The sequence below is a fragment of the Vidua chalybeata genome, chromosome 30 (assembly GCF_026979565.1).
Source record: "Vidua chalybeata isolate OUT-0048 chromosome 30, bVidCha1 merged haplotype, whole genome shotgun sequence".
NCBI lineage: Eukaryota > Metazoa > Chordata > Aves > Passeriformes > Viduidae > Vidua > Vidua chalybeata.
Genome location: NC_071559.1, coordinates 242,364 through 265,096, shown reverse-complemented (window position 1 = coordinate 265,096; position 22,733 = coordinate 242,364). Strand labels below are relative to the sequence as shown.

At 41.5% G+C, this 22,733-nt stretch overlaps 1 protein-coding gene across 1 annotated transcript; it reads right to left on the bottom strand.

Annotated features, from left to right (window-relative positions):
- Window positions 1-4,893: 4,893 nt before the first annotated feature.
- On the bottom strand, window positions 4,894-18,226 carry HOXC4 (homeobox C4). Its single transcript, XM_053967381.1, has 2 exons — window positions 17,812-18,226; window positions 4,894-5,198 (listed from the first exon to the last, which is right to left on the bottom strand). The coding sequence occupies exons 1-2, from the start codon at window positions 18,224-18,226 to the stop codon at window positions 4,894-4,896; spliced, it is 720 nt and encodes a 239-aa protein (XP_053823356.1).
- Window positions 18,227-22,733: the final 4,507 nt, after the last annotated feature.

The following is a 22,733-nucleotide window of genomic DNA, read 5'->3' as shown; positions in this document are numbered from 1 at the left end:
AACCTTTTTTCACCTTTTTTCACCTTTTTTTAACCTTTTTTTAACCTTTTTTCACATTTTTTAACCTTTTTTTAACCTTTTTTTCACCTTTTTTTCACCTTTTTTCACCTTTTTAAAATTCATTTTTCCTCCCTTTTTTTCCATCTTTTTTTTCCACCTTTTTTTCCCACTTTTTTCACCTTTTTTCACCTTTTTTCCCCACTTTTTTCACCTTTTTTCACCTTTTTCCCCACTTTTTTCACATTTTTTCCCACTTTTTCCCCACTTTTTTCATCTTTTAAAATTCCTTCCCCCCCGCGCTTTTTTCCATCCCATTTTTCACCTTTTTTCAACTTTTCCCCCACTTTTTTCACCTTTTTTTATTCCTTTTCCCCCCTTTCTTCCATCCTTTTTTTCACCTTTTTTCTCCTTTTCCCCCCACTTTTTCTACCGTTTTAAAATTCCTTTTCCCCCTTTTTTCCCGTCCTTTTTTTACCTTTTTTCACCTTTTTCCCACTTTTCCCCCACTTTTTCCACCTTTTTTTATTCCTTTTCCCCCCTTTATTTTTCACCTTTTTTCACACTTTTTTCACATTTTCCCCCACTTTTTTCACCTTTTTAAATTCCTTTTCCCCCCTTTTTTTTTCACCTTTTTTCACCTTTCCCCCCACTTTTTCCAACTTTTTTAAAATTCCTTTTTTCCCCCTTTTTTCCATCCTTTTTTCACCTTTTTAAATTCCTTTCCCCCCTCCTTTTTTTTCACATTTTTTCACCTTTTCCTCCCACTTTTTTCACCTTTTTTTAAATTCCTTTTTTCCCCCTTTTTCCCATCCTTTTTTCACCTTTTTTCCCACTTTTTCACCTTTTTTAAAATTTCTTCTCCCTCCTTTTTTCTATCCTTTTTTTCACCTTTTTTCCCACTTTTCCCCCACTTTTTTCACCTTTTTAAATTCTTTTTCCCCCCTTTTTTCCATCCTTTTTTCCATCTTTTTTCACCTTTTTTCACCTTTCCCCCACCTTTTTTCACCCTTTTAAAATTCCTTCCCCCCCCCAATTTTCCATCCTTTTTTCACCTTTTTTCACCTTTTCCACCACTTTTTTCACCTTTTTAAAATTCCTTTTCCACCTTTTTTTCATCCTTTTTTTCACTTTTTTTCACCTTTTTTTACTTTTTTACCATTTTTTCACTTTTTTCACCCTTTTTCCCACCTTTTTCCCCTTTTTTCACCTTATTTTTTTTTACTCTTTTCACCTTTTTTTCACCTTTTAAATTTTTTTTTCATTTTTTTCCAGCCATTTTCCACCGTTTTCCCACCATTTCCCCACCCTTTCCCCCCCTTTTTTTTTTCACCTTTCCCCACCCATTTTTCACCCTTTCCCCAGCATTTCCCCCCTTTTTTTTTCCCATTTTTTCACCCTTTTCGCCCAATTTTTAGCCCTCTGGGCTGATTTAAAACCACCAAAAAATCCGATTTTAAACTCGGCTTAAACTTGATTTTTTCCAGCCCTGATTTATTAGCCCTGATTATTGTTGGGCATTCTTAATTTCATGATGAATTTAATTAATTTTATCCATTTTTGGGTGGGTTTGGGGGGAATTTGGCGCTTTAAAAAAACCGCACCGGACACGGAAATAAAACAAATTCACACCGAGCGTTTTTATTGACCACGGAAACCGTCACAGAACGCACCAAAATTCCCTTTTTATTGCAATTTTACACCGAGCAGGAGGGGGGAAATTCAATAATTCCATTTTTTTCCACCCAAAAACCACCAAAAACCACCACAAACCCCCCCCGGAGCGGCTCTTTGGGGCAAAGAAATCCAATTTTTGCCTTTTTTTTTTGCTCCCTCGGGGCTGTTTTTTAAAATTTCTCCCCCCTCCCCGCCCCCAAAATCGCGAATTTTCAGGTTTTTTTTGCCCCCCTCGCCAAAATCTGTGCGTTTGGGGCGGGGAAATGGCAATATTTTGATTTATTTTGGCTTTTTTTGGTGTTTTTCACCCTCCAAAGCCCCCCCAGGTTTTCCCTTAACCCCCCCAAGGTTTCCCACACCCCAAAATAAATAGAAAATAAATTAAAAATCAATTAAAAAAAAAGAAAGAAAACGCTGAAAAAGGGGTGAAAAACCCGTTTTTGGAAAGTTTCTCCAGGCGCGGCCACCTGGGCTCATGCGACCTCCGACATGCAGCTGAAAATGGAGGGGGTTAATTAAAGAATAATTAAAATAATTACTCATTAATAATAATAATAATTAGGGGGATTTAAAGAGGGGTCGAGTTTTGACGCGCACAGGGGATTCATAAATAAAGTAATAATGACAATAATTAAATATTCATAATATTTGGGAGAATTTAAAGAGGGGTCAAAGTCGCCGAGGGGATTAATAAAATCGTAATTAAAATAATTAATAGTAATAATTGGGAGAATTTAAAGAGGGGTCGAGTTTTGACACGCACAGGGGGTAATAAAATAATATTATTGTTAATAATGATAAGAAAATAATAATTTTAAAGTAGTAATTAAGAATTAATGGGGAGAATCCTAAAAAAGGGGTTGAGTTTTGCCACGGAGGGGGAATAATAATAATAATAATAGTAATAATAGTAATAATAGTAACAATAGTAATAATAATAATAATAATAATAATAATAATAATAATTATTATTATTATTTAAAATATATTAATAATAATTTAAATAGAATAAAATTTTAATATAATAATAATTTTATTATAATAAAATATAAAATAAAATAAATAGTAATTTATTAAATAATGATAATAAATAATGTTAAATAAATAATAAAATAAAATTATAATAATTTATAAAATAAATAAAAATAATTTAAATAAAAGAATAATTTAAATTAAAAAATAATTTAAATAAAAGAATAACAGGGAAACCCCCCCCCCCAAAAAGAAAGCTGATTTATGACACCCGCAGGAGGCTCAATAAAATAAGAATATAATTAATAATAATAGCAAGAAAATACCAACAACAAAGGGAGAATTCCTCGCACCCCGCGGCCAAAAGCCCCCCAAAAATAACGAAAAACCCCAAATATAGAGATTTATATATTAGAATCTATCCACAGGCAGAGTCCCCGCACGGCGCGGATTTTTGGGGCGGGAAATTCGGATTTTTCCTCAAAACCTGGGCGGGAAATGGGGAAATTCCCTTGGGAAAATCGGAATTTCTGTGATCTTCTGGGCGGGAAATGGGAATTTCTGTGGTAACCCGGCTGGGAAATCGGAATTTCCCTTCTCATCTGGGCGGGGAAAATCCGGATTTTTCCAAAAATCCCAATTTCCCGTGGGGAAAAGCGGAATTTGCATCACAAAGTGGGCGGGAAAATCCGAATTTTTGCTGCATCCCAGGCGGAAAAATCCGAATTTTCCGAATTTCCCGTCCCAACCCGTGCGGAAATCCCAACTCCCGCTACAGCCCGGGCGGGACATCCGAATTCTCCATTTCCCGCTGTGACCCCGGCAGAAAAATCCGAATTTTCCACTACAAGCCGGCTATAAAAACCCGAATTTTCCGAGTTTTCACTACAACCCGGCTATAAAAATCCGAATTTTCACTATAGCCCGAGCAGCAAAATCCGAATTTTCCGAGTTTTCACTACAACCCGGCTATAAAAATCCGAATTTCTACTACAGCCCGAGCAGAAAAATCCGAATTTTCCGAGTTTTCACTACAACCCGGCTATAAAAATCCGAATTTTCACTATAGCCCGAGCAGAAAAATCCGAATTTTCCGAATTTCTGCTACATCCAGGTATAAAATCCGAATTTTCCGACTTGTCCACTACACCCCGGATGTAAAAATCCGAATTTCCACTACAAGCCGGGTATAAAAATCCGAATTTCTCGACTTTTCCACTACAGCCGGGTATAAAAATCCGAATTTCCACTACAAGCCGGGTATAAAAATCCGAATTTCTCGACTTTTCCACTACAGCCGGGGTATAAAAATCCGAATTTCCACTACAACTCGAGCAGAAAAATCCGAATTTTCCGACTTTTCCACTACAGCCGGGTATAAAAATCCGAATTTTAACTCCGAGTCGGGTATAAAAATCCGAATTTTCACTCTGAGCCGGGTATAAAAATCCGAATTTCCCGAGTTTCCACCACAAGCTGGGTATAAAACTCCGAATTTCCACCACAAGCCGGGTATAAAATCCGAATTTTCCGACTTGTCCACTACACCCTGGGTGTAAAAATCCGAATTTCTGCTACACACCGGGTATAAAAATCCGAATTTCCGCCACTCCCGGGTATAAAACTCCGAATTTCCCGAGTTTCCACCACACGCCGGGTATGAAAATCCGAATTTTCACTCCACCCCGGGCATAAAAATCCGAATTTTCACTACACCCCGGGCATAAAAATCCGAATTTTCACTACACCCCGGGTATAAAATCCGAATTTTCGCTCCACCCCGGGTATAAAAATCCGAATTTTCACTCCACCCCGGGTATAAAAACCCGAATTTTCGCTCCACCCCGGGTATAAACTCCGAATTTCCCGAGTTTCCGCCACTCCCGGGTATAAAAATCCGAATTTCCCGAGTTTCCGCCACTCCTGGGTATAAAACTCCGAATTTTCATTCCACCCCGGGTATAAAAATCCGAATTTTCGCTCCACCCCGGGTATAAAAATCCGAATTTTCACTAGACCCCGGGTATAAAAATCCGAATTTTCACTAGACCCCGGATATAAAACTCCGAATTTTCGCTCCACCCCGGGTATAAAACTCCGAATTTTCGCTCCACCCCGGGTACAAACTCCGAATTTTCGCTCCCCCCCGGGTACAAACTGCGAATTGCCGAGTTCCGCGCTGGCCGGGCGCCCGCTCCCGCTCTCCGCGCGTCCCCCCGCGGCCGCGCAGCCCCCGCGCCGCTCCCGTTACAAGCGGGTGATGTCCTCGGGCCGCGGCGGCTCCGCGGGCGGCGGCGGCGGCTCGGCGGGCGCGGGCGCCGCGCGGCTCTTGGTGTTGGGCAGCCGGTGATCCTTCTTCCACTTCATGCGGCGGTTCTGGAACCAGATCTTGATCTGGCGCTCGCTGAGGCTCAGGGCGTGCGCGATCTCGATGCGGCGCCGCCGCGTCAGGTAGCGGTTGTAGTGGAACTCCTTCTCCAGCTCCAGCACCTGCTGCCGCGTGTACGCCGTGCGGGAGCGCTTGGGCTCGCCCCCCGAGAAGTTGGGGTTCACTGGGAGGCGTGCGGGGAACGCGGGGGAAAAGGGGGACAAAAATAGGGGGATTATTGGGGGATTATTGGGGAGGGAAAGGGGGGAAAAAAGGGGGAATTATAGGGGATTATTGGGGAAAAATGAGGGAAAAGGGGGGAAAAAGGGGGATTATTGGAGGGGAAATGGGGAGGGGAAGGGGGAAAAAAAGGGGGGAAAAGGGGAAAATTTTGGGTGAGAAAAGGGGGAAAAAAGGGGGGGAAATTATAGGAGGGAAGGGGGGAAATGGGGGGGAAAAGGGGGGAAAAAGGGGGAAATATAGGGGGATTATTGGGGAGGGAAAGGGGGGAAAAGAGGGGGAATTACAGGGGGATTATTGGGGAGGGAAAGGGGGAAAAAAAGGGGGAATTATAGAGGGATTATTGGGGAGGGAAAGGGGGAAAAAAGGGGGAATTATAGGGGATTATAGGGGAAAAATGAGGGAAAAGGGGGGAAAAAGGGGGGAAAAGGGGGGGAAAAGGGGGGAAATTATGGGGGAATTATAGGGGGGAAGGAGGGGAAAAGCGGGGGAAAGAAGGAAAAAAGTGGGGAAAAAGGGGGAAATTATGGGGGGGGAAAGAAGGGGGATTATAGGGGGGAAATGGGGGGAAGGGGGAAAAAAGGGGGGAAAAGGGGGAATTTTTGGGTGAGAAAAGGGGGAAAAAAGGGGGGGGGAATTATAGGGGGGAAGGGGGGAAAAAGGGGGAAAAGGGGGAATTATAGGGGAATTATTGGGGAAAAATGAGGGAAAAGGGGGGAAAAAGGGGGGGAAATGGGGGAAAATGGGGCAAATTATGGGGGAATTATAGGGGGGAAGGAGGGGAAAAAGGGGGGAAGAGGGAAAAAAGGGGGAAATTATGGGGGAATTATAGGGGGAAGGAGGGGAAAAGGGGGGAAGAGGGAAAAAAGGGGGAAATTATGGGGAATTATAGGGGAAGGGGGAGAAAGGGGGGGGAAGGGGGGAAGGGGAAAAAAAGGGGGGAAAATGCGGAAAAGGGGGAAATTTTGGGTGAGAAAAGGGGGGAAAAGGGGGGGGGAAATTATAGGGGGAAAGGGGAAATGGGGGGGAAAAGGGGGGAAAAAGGGGGGAAATATAGGGGGATTATTGGGGGGGAAGGGGAAAAAAAGGGGGAATTATTGGGGAAAAAAGGAGGGAAAAGCAGGGGAAAGGGGGAAATTACGGGGGAATTATAGGGGGGGAAGGGGGGAAAAGGGGGGAAAGGGGGAATTATAGGCGGGAAAAAGGGGGGAAATGGGGGGAAAAGGGGAAAAAAGGGGGAATTATAAGGGAATTATACGGGAAAAAGGAGGGAAAAGGGGGGGAAGGGGGGAAAAAGGAGGGAAAGGGGGGAAATTATGGGGGAATTATAGGGGGGAAGGAGGGGAAAAGTGGGGAAAAGTGGGAAAAAAGGGGGAATTATAGGGGAATTATTGGGGAAGAAGGAGGGAAAAGGGGGGGAAAAAGGGGGAATTATAGGGGGGAAGGGGGGAAATGGGGGGAAAAGGGGGAAAAAGAGGGAAATATAGGGGGATTATTGGGGAAAAAGGAGGGAAAAGGGGGGGAAAAAGGGGGGGGAAGGGGGGAATTACAGGGGAATTATTGGGGGGGAAAGGGAAAAAAAGGGGGAATCATTGGGGAAATAGGAGGGGAAAAGGGGGGGGGAAGGGGGGAATTATAGGGAATTATTGGTGAAAAAGGAGGGAAAAGCGGGGGAAAAAAGGGGGAAAAAAGGGGGGAAAAAGAGGGGAAAAGGGGGGAAAAGGGGGAAAATATGGGGGAATTATAGGGGGGGAATAGGGGAAAGGGGGGAAGGGGGAAAGAGGGAAAAATGGAGGGATAAAAGGGGGGGAAAAGGGAGGGAAAAGGGGGAAATTATAGGGGAATTATTGGGGGGGAAATAGGGGGAAAGGGGGGGCAAGGGAGGGAAAAAGGGGGAAATTGGGGGGAATTATAGGGGGGAAGGAGGGGAAAAAGGGGGAAAAAGGGGGTGGAAAGGGGAGAAATTATGGGGGAAAAAGGAGGGGAAAGGGGGGGAAAGGGTAGGAAAAGGTGGGGAAAAGGGGAAAGGGAGGGAAAGGGGGAGAAAGGGGGAAAAGGGGGGAATTGCAGGGGGAAGGGGGGATAAAAGGGGGGAAAAAGGGGGGAAAAGGAAAAATTTATAGGGGAAAAAGAGGGAAAAGGGGGGAAAAGGGGGGGAAAGAGGGAAATTATAGGGGGAAAAGTGGGGAAAATTGGGGAAAAGGGGGGAAAAAGGGGAAAAAGGGGGGAAAAGGGCGGAGAAGGGGGAAAAAGAGGGGGAAAAGGGATAAAAAGGGCATAAAGGGGGAAAAAGGGGGGAAAAGGGTGGGGAAGGGAGGAATTATAGGGGTGAAATGGGAATAAGTGGAAAAATTATAGGGGAGAAAAGGGGATAAAAGGGGGAAATTATAGTGGGGAAAAAGGGGGGAAATTATAGGGAAAAAGGGGGGAAAGGAAAAATTTATAGGGGGAAAAGGGGGGAAAAGAATAAAATGTAGAGGGGAGAAAAGGGGAAAAAGGGGGGGAAAGAGGGGGAAAGGGGGGAAAATGAAAAAAGTATAGGGGAAAAAAGGGGGAAAATGGGGAAATTAAGGGGGGGAAAGGGGGGAAAGGGGGGGGAAGGGGGGAAAAGGAGGAAAATGAGGGATAAATGGGAAAAAAGAGAATAAAGGGAGAAAAAGGGGGTAAGGGGGAAAATTATAGGGGGAAATGTGGATTAAAAGGGGGAAAAGGGGGAAAATGAAAAATTTATAGGGGGAAAAGGGGGGCAAAGGGTGGGAAGGGGGAATTATAGGGGAAGGTGGATATAAAAGGGGGGGAAATAGGGATAAAAGGGAGAAAAAGGGGGGAATTATGGGGGGAAGGGGGATAAAGGGGAAAAAGGGGGGAAAAGGGGAAAATTATAGGGGAGAAAGAGGGATAAAATGTATAGGGGAGAAAAGGGGGAAATTAAAGGATAAAAGGAGTATAAAAGGGGAAAAAGAGGGAATAAAGGGGGGAAAAGGAATAAAAGGGTAATAAAGGGGGGAAAGGAATAATAGGGGGGGAAAAGGGGGGGAAATTGTACAGGGAAATGAGGATAAAAGGAGTATAAAAGGGGAAAAAGGGGGAATAAAGGGGGAAAAGGAATAAAAGGGTAATAAAGGGGGGGAAAGGAATAATAGGGGGGGAAAGGGGGGGAAATTGTACAGGGAAATGAGGATAAAAGGAGTATAAAAGGGGAAAAAGGGGGAATAAAGGGGGGAAAAGGAATAAAAGGGTAATAAAGGGGAGGAAAGGAATAATAGGGGGGGAAAAGGGGGAAAAGGGGGGGAAATTGTACAGGGAAATGAGGATAAAAGGAGTATAAAAGGGAAAAGGGGGAATAAAGGGGGGGAAGGAATAAAAGGGGGAATAAAGGGGGAAAAGGAATAAAAGGGGGGAGGCAAGGGGGGGGGAAGGAATAAAAAGGGGGAATAAAGGGGGGGAAGGAATAAAAAGGGGAATTAAGGGGGGGAAATGGAATAAAAGGGGGAAAAAAGGGGGAAAGGGGGGAAATTATAGGGGAAATGAGGATAAAGGGAGTATAAAAGGGGAAATAAAGGGGGGAAAAAGGAATAAAATGGGGAATAAAAGGGAATAAAAGGGGGGAAAATTGAATAAAAGGGGAATAAAGGGGGGAAAGGGGGGAAATTATAGGGGGAAATGAGGATAAAGGGAGTATAAAAGGGGGAAAAGGGGAAAAAAGGGTGAAAAAAAGGAATAAAATGGGGAATAAAGGGGGAAAAAAGGAATAAAAAGGGGGAATAAAGGGGGAAAAAAGGAATTAAAGGGTGAAAAAGGGGGGGAATGGAATAAAAGGGGGAAAAAAGGGGGGGAAATGGAATAAAAGGAGAATAAAGGGGGAAAAAGGAATAAAAGAGGGAATAAAGGGGGGACAGGGGGGCAAATTGTAGGGGGAAATGAAGATAAAGGGAGTATAAAAGGGGAAAAAGGGAGAATAAAGGGGAGAAAATGGAATAAAAGGGGGAAAAAAGGGGGGGAAGGGGGGAAATTATAGGGGAGTGTATCGGGAAAAGAGGGGGAAAAGGGGGGAAAAAGGAAAAATATCAGTGGGAAATAAAGGGGGAATAAAGGGGGAATAAAGGAGGAGTAAAGGTGAATAAATGGGGGAAAAGGGGAAAAAAAAGAGTAAAAAATCGGATAGGAAAGATCAAATTAATGCAAAAAAACCCAAAAAAATCAGGTTATTGGGGGAAAAATACGCAAAAAAATCGGATTAACAGGGAAATAAACGGGGGGAAAGGAGATAAAGAGGGAAAAAGTCAGGTTAACAGGGAAAGGCAGACGGGGAAAAAACCACGGAGAAATGAGGGTGAACACGGAAAAAACAGGCACAAAAATGAAGGGCAACAGGGAAAAAACGCAGAAAGAAATGAGGTGGAAAGGGAAAAAAACAGAGGGGAAAAAACAGAAAAAAATGAGGTTAAGAGGGAAAAAAACGGGAAAAGAAATGAGGGAAAGGGGACAAAAAACAGGGAAAAAATGAAGTTTAACAGGGAAATAAACAGGCAAAAATCGGGGTAAGAGAATAAAAAAAACACGTGGTGAAAAATAAAATAAATAAAATATTAATTAATTAATTAATTAATTAATAAGTAATAAGCAGGAAAATAAAGCGAAAAAATGGAATTAACGGGAAAAAAAACACAGCAAAGAATCAAATAAACAGAAAAACGCAACAAATATTTGGATTACCCCAAAAAAAAAAAGACCAAAAAAAGTCAAATAAGGCAAAAAAAATTAAAAAACCCCAAAGAAATCGAATAAAAGGAAAAAAAGCCCCCCCAAAAATATTTCAATGAACAGAGAAAAACACAGCGGGGAGAGAAGAGAAGGAAAAAAGAAAAAATAAATAAAAATACAAAAAAAAACCAAAAAAAACCCCAAAAAAATAAACAAAAATCAGCCACGAAAAATAAAGAAATAAAAAGAAAAGAAGAAAACAAGGCCAGGGAAAAAAAAAAGGGAAAGAAATAAAGGAAGGAAAGAAAAAAAAATTAATAATAATTAAAAAAAAAGAAAAAAAAGAAAAATAAATATAGAAATGCAGGAAAGGAGAAGGAGAAGAAAACTCAACAGAAGAAAAAGGGGGAAAAATAAAATAAAATAAATAAAATAAAATAAAATAATAAAAAAATAAAATAAAATAAAATATAAAATAAAATAAAATAAAATAATATATATATAAAATAAAATAAAATAAAATAAAATAAAATAATAAAAAATATAAAATAAAATAAAATAAAATATAAAATAAAATAAAATAAAATAAAATAAAATAAAATAAAATAAAATAAAATAAAATAAAATAAAATAAACAAAGGACGGAAAGGAGAAGAAAACACAACGGACAAAATAAAAGTGGGAAAAAAATTTAAATAAAAAATAAATAAAGGAAGAGAAGGAGAAGAAAACTCAATGGACAAAATACAAAGCAGGAAAAAAGAAATTAATGAAAAAAGAAATTAATTCAGAAAGAAAGAAATAAAGGGCGGAAAGGGGAAGGAGGAGAAAACGCAAGGGACAAAAAATGCGGAAAAATGAAATTAAAAAATAAATAAGGAAGGGAAGGGGAAGATTGAAAACCCAAAGGACAAAAAATCGGGGAAAAAAAAACAAATTAAAATTTCAAAAATAAAGGAAGAAAAAAGAAAACCCAAAGAACAAAAAATCGGGTAAAAATTGAATTAAAATTTCAAAAATAAAGGAAGAAAAAAGAAAACCCAAAGGACAAAAAATCGGGGAAAAAACAAATTAAAATTTCAAAAATAAAGAAAGAAAAAAGAAAACCCAAAGGACAAAAAATCGGGGAAAAAACAAATTAAAATTTCAAAAATAAAGAAAGAAAAAAGAAAACCCAAAGGACAAAAAATCGGGTAAAAATTGAATTAAAATTTCAAAAATAAAGAAGAAAATGCGACAGAGAAAAAACCCGGAAATTGGAATTAAAAAAGAAATCAGTAAGGATGGAAGGAGAAGGAGAAGAAACCAACAGAGGGAAAAAGAGGAAAAATTCAAATTAAAACTGAAATAAACACGGAAGAGAAACCCGATGGACAAAATAAAAGCAAAAAGAATTAATTGAAATAAAAATAAATTAATAAAAAAGGAAGAAGGAGAAGAAACCCAACGCACCAAAAAAAGGGAAAAAATTAAATTAAAATGAAAAAAAAGAAATGTAAAAAAAATTAAATTAAAATGTAAAAAGGAAATGTAAAAAAAATTAAATTAAAATGAAAAAAAGAAATGTAAAAAAAATTAAATTAAAATGAAAAAAAGAAATCATTTAAGGGGGAAGGAAAGGGGAGAGAAGAAACCAATGGAAGAAAAAGCAGAAAAATTCAAATAAAATTTAAAATTGAATAAAGGACGGGAAGGGGAAGGAGAAGGAGAAGGAAACCCAATGGAAGAAAAAGTGGAAAAATTTAAATTATAATAAAAAATGAATAAAGGACGGGAAGGAGAAAAGGACCCAACACATGAAAAAACAGGAAAATTTCAATTATAATAAAAAAATAAATAAAGGACGGGAAGGAGAAGGAGAAGGAGAAGGAAACCCAATGCAAGAAAAAGAGGAAAAATTTAAATTATAATAAAAAATGAATAAAGGACGGGAAGGAGAAAAGGACCCAACGCATGAAAAAACAGGAAAATTTCAATTATAATAAAAAAAATAAATAAAGGATGGGAAGGAGATGGAAACCCAACACACACGAAAAAACGGGAAAATTCCAATTATAATAAAAAAAATAAATAAAGGATGGGAAGGAGAAGAAAAACCAGTGGAAAAAAGCAGAAAAAAATTAAATTATAATTAAAAATAAATAAATAAATGACGGGAAGGAGAAGAAAACCAAATGCAAAAAAGTGGGGAAAAATTAAATAATAGGAAAAAGAAAAATAAATGAAGGACGGGAAGGAGAAGGAGAAGAAAACCCAATGGAAAAATGCGGGAAAATTTAAATTATAATTAAAAATAAATAAATAAAGGATGGGAAGGAGGAGAAGAAAACCCAATGGAAAAAAAGTGGGGAAATTTAAATTATAATTAAAAAAAAATAAATGAAGGATGGGAAGGAGGAGAAGAAAACCCAATGGAAAAAAGCAGAAAAAATTAAATAATAATAATAATAATTAAAAAAAAAAAGGACGGGAAGGAGAAGGAGAAGAAAGCCCAATGGAAAAAAGCAGAAAAAATTAAATAATAATAATAATAATTAAAAAAAAAAAGGACGGGAAGGAGAAGGAGAAGAAAACCCAATGGAAAAAAGCAGAAAAAATTTAAATTATAATTAAAAAACAACAACAACAAAAAAAAGATGGGAAGGAGAAAGAGAAGAAAACCCAATGGAAAAAAAAGAAAAAATTAAATTATAATAAAAAAACCATAAATAAAGGACGGGGAGGAGAAGAAATCCCAACACACACAAAAAAAAAAGGCAAAAAACCCAAATGAAAGCCCCAAAAACCCCAAAGCCCCCAAGGACCCGCGGCGAGCGCAAAACCCCAAACCCGACGGGACAAAAACCCCAAAACGCGCGGGGCCGGCACCGAAATGGGAATTGTGGGTGCGGGAAAAGGGGAATAAAGGGAATTTGTGAATAAAAATAGAGCGAGGGTGGGGGGAAAGAGGGGAAGAAAGGGAATTTTGGATGGAGAATAAAGCGAGGATGGGGAGGGAAAAGAGGGAAATAAATGGAATTTTGGATGGGAAAAAGAGGGAAAGAAAGGGAATTTTGGGGGGAAAAAAGAGAGAAAGAAAGGGAATTTGTGAATAAAAAATAGAGTGAGGATGGGGAGGGAAAGGAGGGGAATAAAGGGAATTTTTGCTGGGAAAAAGAGGGAAATAAAGGGAATTTTGGGTGGGAAAAAGAGTGAAATAAAGGGAATTTTTGAATAAAAAATAGAGTGAGGATGGGGAGGGAAAGGAGGGGAATAAAGTGAATTTTGGGTGGGAAAAAGAGGGAAAGAAAGGGAATTTTGGGTGGGAAAAAGAGTGAAATAAAGGGAATTTTGGATGGAGAATAGAGAGAGGATGGGGAGGGAAAGGAAATAAATAAATAAAGTGAATTTTGGGGGAAATAAAGTGAATTTTGGGGGAGGGAAAGGAGGGAAATAAAGTGAATTTTTGGTGGAAATAGAAATCAGGAAATCAGGTACAGAGGTGAAAATAAAGTTATTTTTTAATAAGAATAGAGTGAGGATGGGGAGGGAAAGGAGGGAAATAAAGGGAATTTTGGGGGGAAAAAGAGGGAAATAAAGGGAATTTTGGGTGGGAAAAAGAGGGAAATAAAGGGAATTTTGGGTGGAGAATAAAGTGAGGATGGGGAGGGAAATGAAAGGCAAAAATAAAATTATTTTTAGCAGTGAGGATGGGCAGGAAAAGGGAAAATAAAGGGAATTTTTGATAAGAATAAAGTGAGGATGGGCAGGAAAAGGGAAAATAAAGTTATTTTTAATAAGAATAGAGTGAGGATGGGCAGGAAAAGGGAAAAAAAAAAAAAGGGAATTTTTAATAAGAATAAAGTGAGGATGGGCAGGAAAAGGGAAAATAAAGGGAATTTTTAATAAGAATAAAGTGAGGATGAGGAGGAAAAGGGAAAATAAAGTTATTTTTAATAAGAATAAAGTGAGGATGAGGAGGAAAAGGGAAAATAAAGTTATTTTTAATAAGAATAAAGTGAGGATGGGCAGGAAAAGGGAAAATAAAGGGAATTTTTAATAAGAATAAAGTGAGGATGGGCAGGAAAAGGGAAAATAAAGTTATTTTTAATAAGAATAAAGTGAGGATGGGCAGGAAAAGGGAAAATAAAGGGAATTTTTAGCGGGGTCACAGTGAGGACGGGTGGGAGATCAAAGGCAGAGCGGCAGAAAATCAAATTTTGGTTTTTTTTTTTTTAGCAGAGAATAGAGTGAGGATGGGCAGGGAATCAAAGGGGGAAATAAATAAAGTTACTTTTCAGAAGGAATAAAGTTATTTTTCAGGAGAAGTAAAATTATTTTTCAGGAGAAATAAAGTTATTTTTTCAGGAGGAATAAAGTTACTTTTCAGGAAAAATAAAATTATTTTTCAGAAGGAATAAAATTATTTTTCAGGAGAAGTAAAGTTATTTTTCAGGGGAAGTAAAATTATTTTTCAGGAGAAACAAAATTACTTTTCAGGAGAAATAAAGATATTTTTCAGGAGAAGCAAAGTTACTTTTCAGAAGGAATAAAGTTATTTTTTCAGGAGAAATAAAGTTACTTTTCAGAAGGAATAAAGATATTTTTCAGAAGGAATAAAGTTACTTTTCAGGAGAAATAAAGATATTATTCAGGAGAAGCAAAGTTACTTTTCAGAAGGAATAAAGATATTTTTTCAGGAGAAATAAAGTTACTTTTCAGAAGGAATAAAGATATTTTTCAGAAGGAATAAAGTTACTTTTCAGGAGAAATAAAGATATTATTCAGGAGAAGCAAAGTTACTTTTCAGGAGGAATAAAGTTATTTTTCAGGAGAAATAAAGTTATTTTTTTCAGGAGGAATAAAGTTACTTTTCAGGAGGAATAAAGATTTCTTTCAGAAGGAATAAAGATATTTTTTCAGGAGAAATAAAGTTATTTTTCAGGAGAACCAAAGTTATTTTTCAGGAGAAATAAAGATATTTTTCAGAAGGAATAAAGATATTTTTCAGGAGACATGAAGTTATTTTTTCAGGAGACATAAAGTTACTTTTCAGAAGGAATAAAGTTATTTTTCAGGAGAAATAAAGATATTTTTCAGAAGGAATAAAGATATTTTTCAGAAGAAATAAAGTTATTTTTCAGGAGAAATAAAGTTATTTTTCAGAAGGAATAAAGATATTTTTCAGAAGAAATAAAGTTATATTTCAGGAGAAATAACGATATTTTTCAGGAGAAATAAAGTTACTTTTCAGAAGGAATAAAGATATTTTTCAGAAGAAATAAAGTTACTTTTCAGAAGAAATAAAGATATTTTTCAGAAGAAATAAAGATATTTTTCAGAAGAAATAAAGGTATTTTTCAGAGGAAATAAAGTTATTTTTCAGGAGAAATAAAGGTATTTTTTAGGAGAAATAAAGTTACTTTTCAGGAGAACCAAAGTTACTCCTCAGGGGAGAAGCGGGCGAGGCCGCTGTGGAATCACGCCGGGTTTCGGTGGCGCGGGAGGCGCGGGCAGGGAACGAAATCGGAATTTTGGGAGAGGAAGGAGCGAGGCTGGGAGAAGGAAATTGTTTTTCGAGGAACAGGCCTGGGAGGAGAAATAAAGTGAATTTTTGGCACGGGAGAGGGAGCGTGCCAGGGAAATCACAGGCACGGGGGCGAAAATAAAGTGAATTTTTGGCACGGGAGAGGGAGCGTGCCGGGGAAATCAAAGGCACGGGGGCGAAAATAAAGTGAATTTTTGGCACGGGAGAGGGAGCGTGCCGGGGAAATCAAAGGCACGGGGGCGAAAATAAAGTGAATTTTTAGTGGGGACAGAGTGAGGATGGAGGGGGGGCAAAGGCAGAGGAGCAGAAAATCAAATTATTTATTAAAGAGAGGAGGGGAGGGAATCAGAGGAAAAATCAAATTATTTATTAAAGTGAGGAGGGGAGGGAATCAGAGGAAAAATCAAATTATTTATTAAAGTGAGGAGGGGAGGGAATCAGAGGAAAAATCAAATTATTTATTAAAGTGAGGATGAGGAGGGAATCAGAGGAAAAATCAAATTATTTATTAAAGTGAGGATGGGAGGGAAATCTAAAACCAAAATCAAGTTATTTATTAGCAAAGTGAGGATGGGGAGGGAAATCAGAGGGAAAAATCAAATTATTTATTAAAGTGAGGAGGGGAGGGAATCAGAGGAAAAATCAAATTATTTATTAAAGTGAGGAGGGGAGGGAATCAGAGGAAAAATCAAATTATTTATTAAAGTGAGGATGAGGAGGGAATCAGAGGGAAAAATCAAATTATTTATTAAAGTGAGGATGGGAGGGGAATCTAAAACCAAAATCAAGTTATTTATTAGCAAAGTGAGGATGGGGAGGGAAATCAGAGGGAAAAATCAAATTATTTATTAGCAGAGTGAGGATGGGAGGGAAATCTAAAGCCAAAATCAAATTATTTATTAACAAAGTGAGGATGAGGAAGGAAATCAGAGGAAGAAATCAAGTTATTTATTAACAGAGTGAGGATGAGGAAGGAAATCAGAGGAAGAAATCAAGTTATTTATTAACAGAGTGAGGATGAAGAGGGAAATCTAAAACCAAAATCAAGTTATTTATTAAAGTGAGGATGGGGAAGGGAATCAGAGGGAAAAATCAAATTATTTATTAAAGTGAGGATGAGGAGGGGAATCTAAAACCAAAATCAAGTTATTTATTAACAAAGTGAGGATGGGAGGGAAATCTAAAACCAAAATAAGTTATTTATTAACAGAGTGAGGATGAGGAGGGGAATCAGAGGGAAAAATCAAATTATTTATTAACAAAGTGCAGATGAGGAAGGGAAATCTAAAACCAAAATAAGTTATTTATTAACAGAGTGAGGATGAGGAGGGGAATCAGAGGGAAAAATCAAATTATTTATTAACAAAGTGAGGATGAGGAAGGGAAATCTAAAACCAAAATAAATTATTTATTAGCAGAGTGAGGATGAGGAGGGGAATCAGAGGCAGAGGTGGAAATAAAGTTATTTTTGAGCAGAGTGAGGATGATGAGGGAAACCAGAGGTAAAAATAAAGTTGTTTTTTTTTTAACTGAGGATGATGAAGGGACTCAAAGGCAGAGGTAAAAATAAAGTTATTTTTGAGCAAAGTGAGAATGGGGAGGGAAATCAAAGCCAAAAATAAAGTTGTTGGTTTTTTTTTTTACCAAGCTGAAGATGATGCGGGAAATCTAAAGCCAAAATAAAGTTATTTCTTATCAGAGTGAGAGTGAGGAAATCAAAGCCGAAAATCAAGTTCTTTTTTGGGCAGAGAGAGGATGAGGAGGGGACAGAAATCAAGTTCTTTTTGAGTGGAGTGAGGACGATGAAGGAACTCAAAGGCAGAGGTGAAAATCAAGTTCTTTTTGGGCAGAGCGAGGATGAGGAGGGAATAAAAATAAAGTTACTTTTGAGCGGAGTGAGGATGACGAAGAAACAAAAATCAAGTTTTTTTTGAGCAGAGCGAGGATGACGAGGGGACAGAAATCAAGTTCTTTTTGGGCAGAGCGAGGATGATGAGAGGACAAAAATAAAGTTATTTCTGAGCAGAGTGAGGATGACGAGGGGACAGAAATCAAGTTCTTTTTGGGCAGAGTGGGGATGACGAGGGGACAGAAATAAAGTTATTTTTGGGCAGAGTGAGGACGATGAAGGAACTCAAAGGCAGAGGTGAAAATAAAGTTATTTCTGAGCAGAGCGAGGATGACGAGGGGACAAAAATCAAGCTCTTTTTGGGCAGCCAAGGCAGGAAATCGCGGCCGGGAGCGAAGTTCTTTGCGAGCCCGCACGGAGCCGAGCCAGGCCGGCTCGCCGAGCCCCAAAACCCCGAGGTTTGGCCCCAAATCCTACCGGTGCTGACGTGGATCTTCTTCATCCAGGGATAAACCACCGGAGCCTTCCCCGGCGCGCCGGGCTCGCCCTCGGGCTCCCCGCACGGAGCCGGCCCCGGGGGCTCGCAGAGCTGCGGCTTCTCCGCCAGGTGCTGCCTCCCTCCTCCTCCTCCTCCTCCTCCTCCTCCTCCTCCTCCTCCTCCTCCTCCTCCTCCCCCCGCTGCCCGCAGCCCCCCGCAGCCGAAGGGGCGCTCGGGGAAAGCCGCGCGGGGCACCCCGAAAATCTCCGCGTGCTGCTGCTGGAAGCCCGGCTCCCTGCGCCCGTAGAACTCCGCGCCGGGCTCGGGGATGTAATTACTCTGCGAATATTCCTCGCATGGAGGGAATTTCGGATCGATGTAGTTAGAGTCCATCAAATAAGAGCTCATGATCATTAATTTCTGGAGTGGAAAATAATTTTTCTCGCTTTGTCGTTTTTCTGCTCCATAAAGCCCTCCTCCCCGCGGCCGCCCCGTAAAGTTACTTTCACCATGTGACGGACGCGGCCAATCACGCCCGGCGGATGGGCCCCGGATCAGGAACCCAAAGAGGGGCGAAATTCACCCAAAACGCGGGGGGGGAGGCGTGGGAGGGAGAGGGGAGAGAGAGGGACCCGGATCGGGCGGTGGAAGGGGCGGAAAATTCACCGGGACTGGGATGGGGAGGAGCGGGAGGGTGAGGGGAGAGCGCAGACCAAGGATGAGAGAGGAAAAATTCCATGAAATTCACCCAAATTGGGATGGGAAACAGTGGGAGAGCAAAGGGTTAACTCAGGCCAGGGATGAAAGAGTGAAAATCCCATAAAATTCACCCAAATTGGGATGGGAAACAGCGGGAGGGTGAGGGGTTAACTCAGGCCAGGGGTGAAAGAGTGAAAACCCCATAAAATTCACCCAAATTGGGATGGGAAACAGTGGGAGAGCAAAGGGTTAACTCAGGCCAGGGATAAAGGCGTGAAAATCCCATAAAATTCACCCAAATTGGGATGGGGATGAGTGGGAGGGGATTTGGGGTGAGGGGAGCGCTCAGCCCAGGGATAAAAGAGCGAAAATTCCATAAAATTCACCCAAATTGGGATGGGAAACAGTGGGAGAGTGAGGGGTTAACTCAGGCCAGGGATGAAAGAGTGAAATCCCATAAAATTCCCCCAAATTGGGATGGGGAACAGCGGGAGGGTGAGAGGAGATCCCAGGCCAGGGATAAAAGACCAAAAGTGTCGTAAAATTCCCCCAAATTGTGATGGGGATGAGTGGGAGGGGATTTGGGGTGAGGGGAGAGCCCAGAGCAGGGATAAAAGAGTGAAAATTCCATAAAATTCCCCCAAATTGGGATGGGGATGAGTGGGAGGGGATTTGGGTCAAGGGAGCTGCCCAGAGCAGGGATAAAAGAGCAAAAAATCCATAAAATTCACCCAAAATCCTATGGAGAACAGTGAGAGCGGATTTGGGATAAGGGGAGAGCTCAGGCCAGGGATAAGGGAGTGAAAATCCCATAAAATTCACCCAAAATCTGATGGGGAACAGCGGGAGGGGATTTGGGGTGAGGGGAGAGGGGAGAGCTCAGCCCAGGGATAAAAGAGTGAAAATCCCATAAAATTCCCCAAAAGTAGGATGGGGATGAGTGGGAGGGGATTTGGGGTGAGGGGTTGACTCAGCCCAGGGATAAAAGAGAAAAAAATCCCATAAAATTCCCCCAAAATCTGATGGGGATGAGTGGGAAAGTGAGGGGTTAACTCAGGCCAGGGATGAAAGAGCGAAAATCCCATAAAATTCACCCAAATTGGGATGGGGAACAGCAGGAGGGTGAGGGGAGATCCCAGGCCAGGGATAAAAGACCAAAAGTGTCGTAAAATTCCCCCAAATTGTGATGGGGATGAGTGGGAGGGGATTTGGGTCAAGGGAGCTGCCCAGAGCAGGGATAAAAGAGCAAAAAATCCATAAAATTCACCCAAAATCCTATGGAGAACAGTGAGAGCGGATTTGGGATAAGGGGAGAGCTCAGCCCAGGGATAAAAGAGCGAAAATTCCACAAAAGTCACCCAAAATTGGGATGGGGAACAGCAGGAGGGGATTTGGGTCAAGGGAGCTGCCCAGAGCAGGGATAAAAGAGCAAAAAATCCATAAAATTCACCCAAAATCCTATGGAGAACAGTGGGAGGGGATTTGGGATAAGGGGAGAGCTCAGGCCAGGAATAAGGGAGTGAAAATCCCATAAAATTCACCCAAAATCTGATGGGGAACAGCGGGAGGGGATTTGGGGTGAGGGGAGAGCTCAGCCCAGGGATAAAAGAGTGAAAATCCCATAAAATTCCCCAAAAGTAGGATGGGGATGAGTGGGAGGGGATTTGGGGTGAGGGGTTGACTCAGCCCAGGGATAAAAGAGAAAAAAATCCCATAAAATTCCCCAAAATCTGATGGGGATGAGTGGGAGAGCAAAGGGTTAACTCAGGCCAGGGATGAAAGAGGAAAATCCCATAAAATTCCCCCAAATTGGGATGGGGAACAGCAGGAGGGTGAGGGGAGATCCCAGGCCAGGGATAAAAGACCAAAAGTGTCGTAAAATTCCCCCAAATTGTGATGGGGATGAGTGGGAGGGGATTTGGGGTGAGGGGAGAGCCCAGGGATGAAAGAGCAAAAAATCCATAAAATTCACCCAAAATCCTATGGAGAACAGTGAGAGGGGATTTGGGGTGAGGGGTTGACTCAGGGCAGGGATAAAAGAGAAAAAAATCCCATAAAATTCACCCAAAATCTGGTGGGAAACAGTCGGAGGGGATTTGGGGTGAGGGGTTGACTCAGACCAGGGATAAAAGAGCAAAAATCCCATAAAATTCCCCAAAATCTGGTGGGGAACAGCGGGAGGGGATTTGGTGTGAAGGGAGAGCTCAGGACCCTGATCGGGGGTGGGAAAATCCATGAAATTCCCCAAAATTGGGATGGGGAAAAGTGGGAGAGAGAGGGGTTAACTCAGGCCAGGGATAAAAGAGCGAAAAATCCCATAAAATTCACCCAAATTCCCCCAAATTGTGAGGGGGATGAGTGAGAGGGGGTTTGGGGTGAGGGGAGAGCTCAGCCCAGGGATAAAAGAGCGAAAATTCCATAAAATTCACCCAAAATCTGGTGGGGAACAGTGAGAGGGGATTTGGGGGAGGGGAGAGCTCAGACCAGGGATAAAGGACCAAGAATTCCATGAAATTCCCCCAGATTGGGACAAGGATGAGTGGGAAGGGAAGGGGTTAACTCAGGCCAGGGGTAAGGGAGGGAAAATCCCATAAAATTCCCCAAAATTGGGATGGGGAACAGCGGGAGGGGATTTGGGTCAAGGGAGCTGCCCAGAGCAGGGATAAGGGAGGGGAAATCCCATAAAATTCCCCCAAAATCTGATGGGGATGAGTGGGAGAGTGAGGGGTTAACTCAGGCCAGGGATGAAAGAGTGAAATCCCATAAAATTCCCCCAAATTGGGATGGGGAACAGCAGGAGGGTGAGGGGCGATCCCAGGCCAGGGATAAAAGACCAAAAGTGTCGTAAAATTCCCCCAAATTGTGATGGGGATGAGTGGGAGGGGATTTGGGGTGAGGGGAGAGCCCAGGGATGAAAGAGCAAAAAATCCATAAAATTCCCCCAAATTGGGATGGGGATGAGTGGGAGGGGATTTGGGTCGAGGGAGCTGCCCAGGCCAGGGATAAAAGAGTGAAAATCCATAAAATTCACCCAAAATCCTATGGAGAACAGTGGGAGGGGATTTGGGATAAGGGGAGAGCTCAGGCCAGGGATAAAAGAGAAAAAAAAATCCATAAAATTGACCCAAAATTGGGATGGGGAACAGCGGGAGGGGATTTGGGTCAAGGGAGCTGCCCAGAGCAGGGATAAGGGAGGGGAAATCCCATAAAATTCCCCCAAAATCTGATGGGGATGAGTGGGAGAGTGAGGGGTTAACGAGGCCAGGGATGAAAGAGCGAAAATCCCATAAAATTCACCCAAATTGGGATGGGGAACAGCGGGAGGGGATTTGGGGTGAGGGGATAGCTCAGACCAAGGATCAGGAGCCAAAATCCCCCAAAATTCCCCCAAATCTCAAGTGGGGCCGAGGGGCCGGCCCAGGACCTGGAGGAGGGAGAAAATCCCATAAAACTCCCCCAAATTTGGGGCTGGGGTGGTTCGGGATATTTGGGATGGTTTGGGGTGGTTTGGAATATTTGGGATGGTTTGGGATATTTGGGATGGTTTGGGGTGGTTTGGGGTGGTTTAGGGTGGTTTGGGATATTTGGGATGGTTCGGGATGGTTTGGGGTGGTTTGGGGTGGTTTGGATTGGTTCGGGGTGGTTTGGGATATTTGGGATGGTTTGGATGGTTTGGGATGGTTTGGGATATTTGGGATGGTTCGGGATGGTTTGGGATATTTGGGATGGTTTGGGGTGGTTTGGGGTGGTTTGGGATGGTTCGGGATGGTTTGGGATATTTGGGATGGTTTGGGATGGTTTGGGATATTTGGGATGGTTTGGGATGGTTTGGGGTGGTTTGGGATGGTTCGGGATGGTTTGGGATATTTGGGATGGTTTGGGATGGTTTGGGGTGGTTTGGGGTGGTTTGGGGTGGTTTGGGATATTTGGGATGGTTTGGATGGTTTGGGATGGTTTGGGGTGGTTTGGGATGGTTCGGGATGGTTTGGGATATTTGGGATGGTTTGGGATGGTTTGGGGTGGTTTGGGATGGTTCGGGATGGTTTGGGATATTTGGGATGGTTTGGGATGGTTTGGGGCGCTTTGGGATGGTTTGGGGTGGTTTGCAGAGATTTGGGATGGTTCGGGATGGTTCGGGATGGTTTGGGATGGTTTGGGGTGGTTTGGGGTGGTTTGGGGTGGTTTGGGATATTTGGGATGGTTTGGATGGTTTGGGATGGTT

What these genes read in the sequence shown, in the direction of transcription:
- HOXC4 (XM_053967381.1), bottom strand. Translation starts at nt 18,226, where the DNA reads ATGATCATGAGCTCTTATTTGATGGACTCTAACTACATCGATCCGAAA. An exon ending in GAAGATCCACGTCAGCACCG is followed by an intron (nt 5,199 to 17,811) that starts GTAGGATTTGGG and finishes CACGCCTCCCAG; the next exon opens with TGAACCCCAACTTCTCGGGG.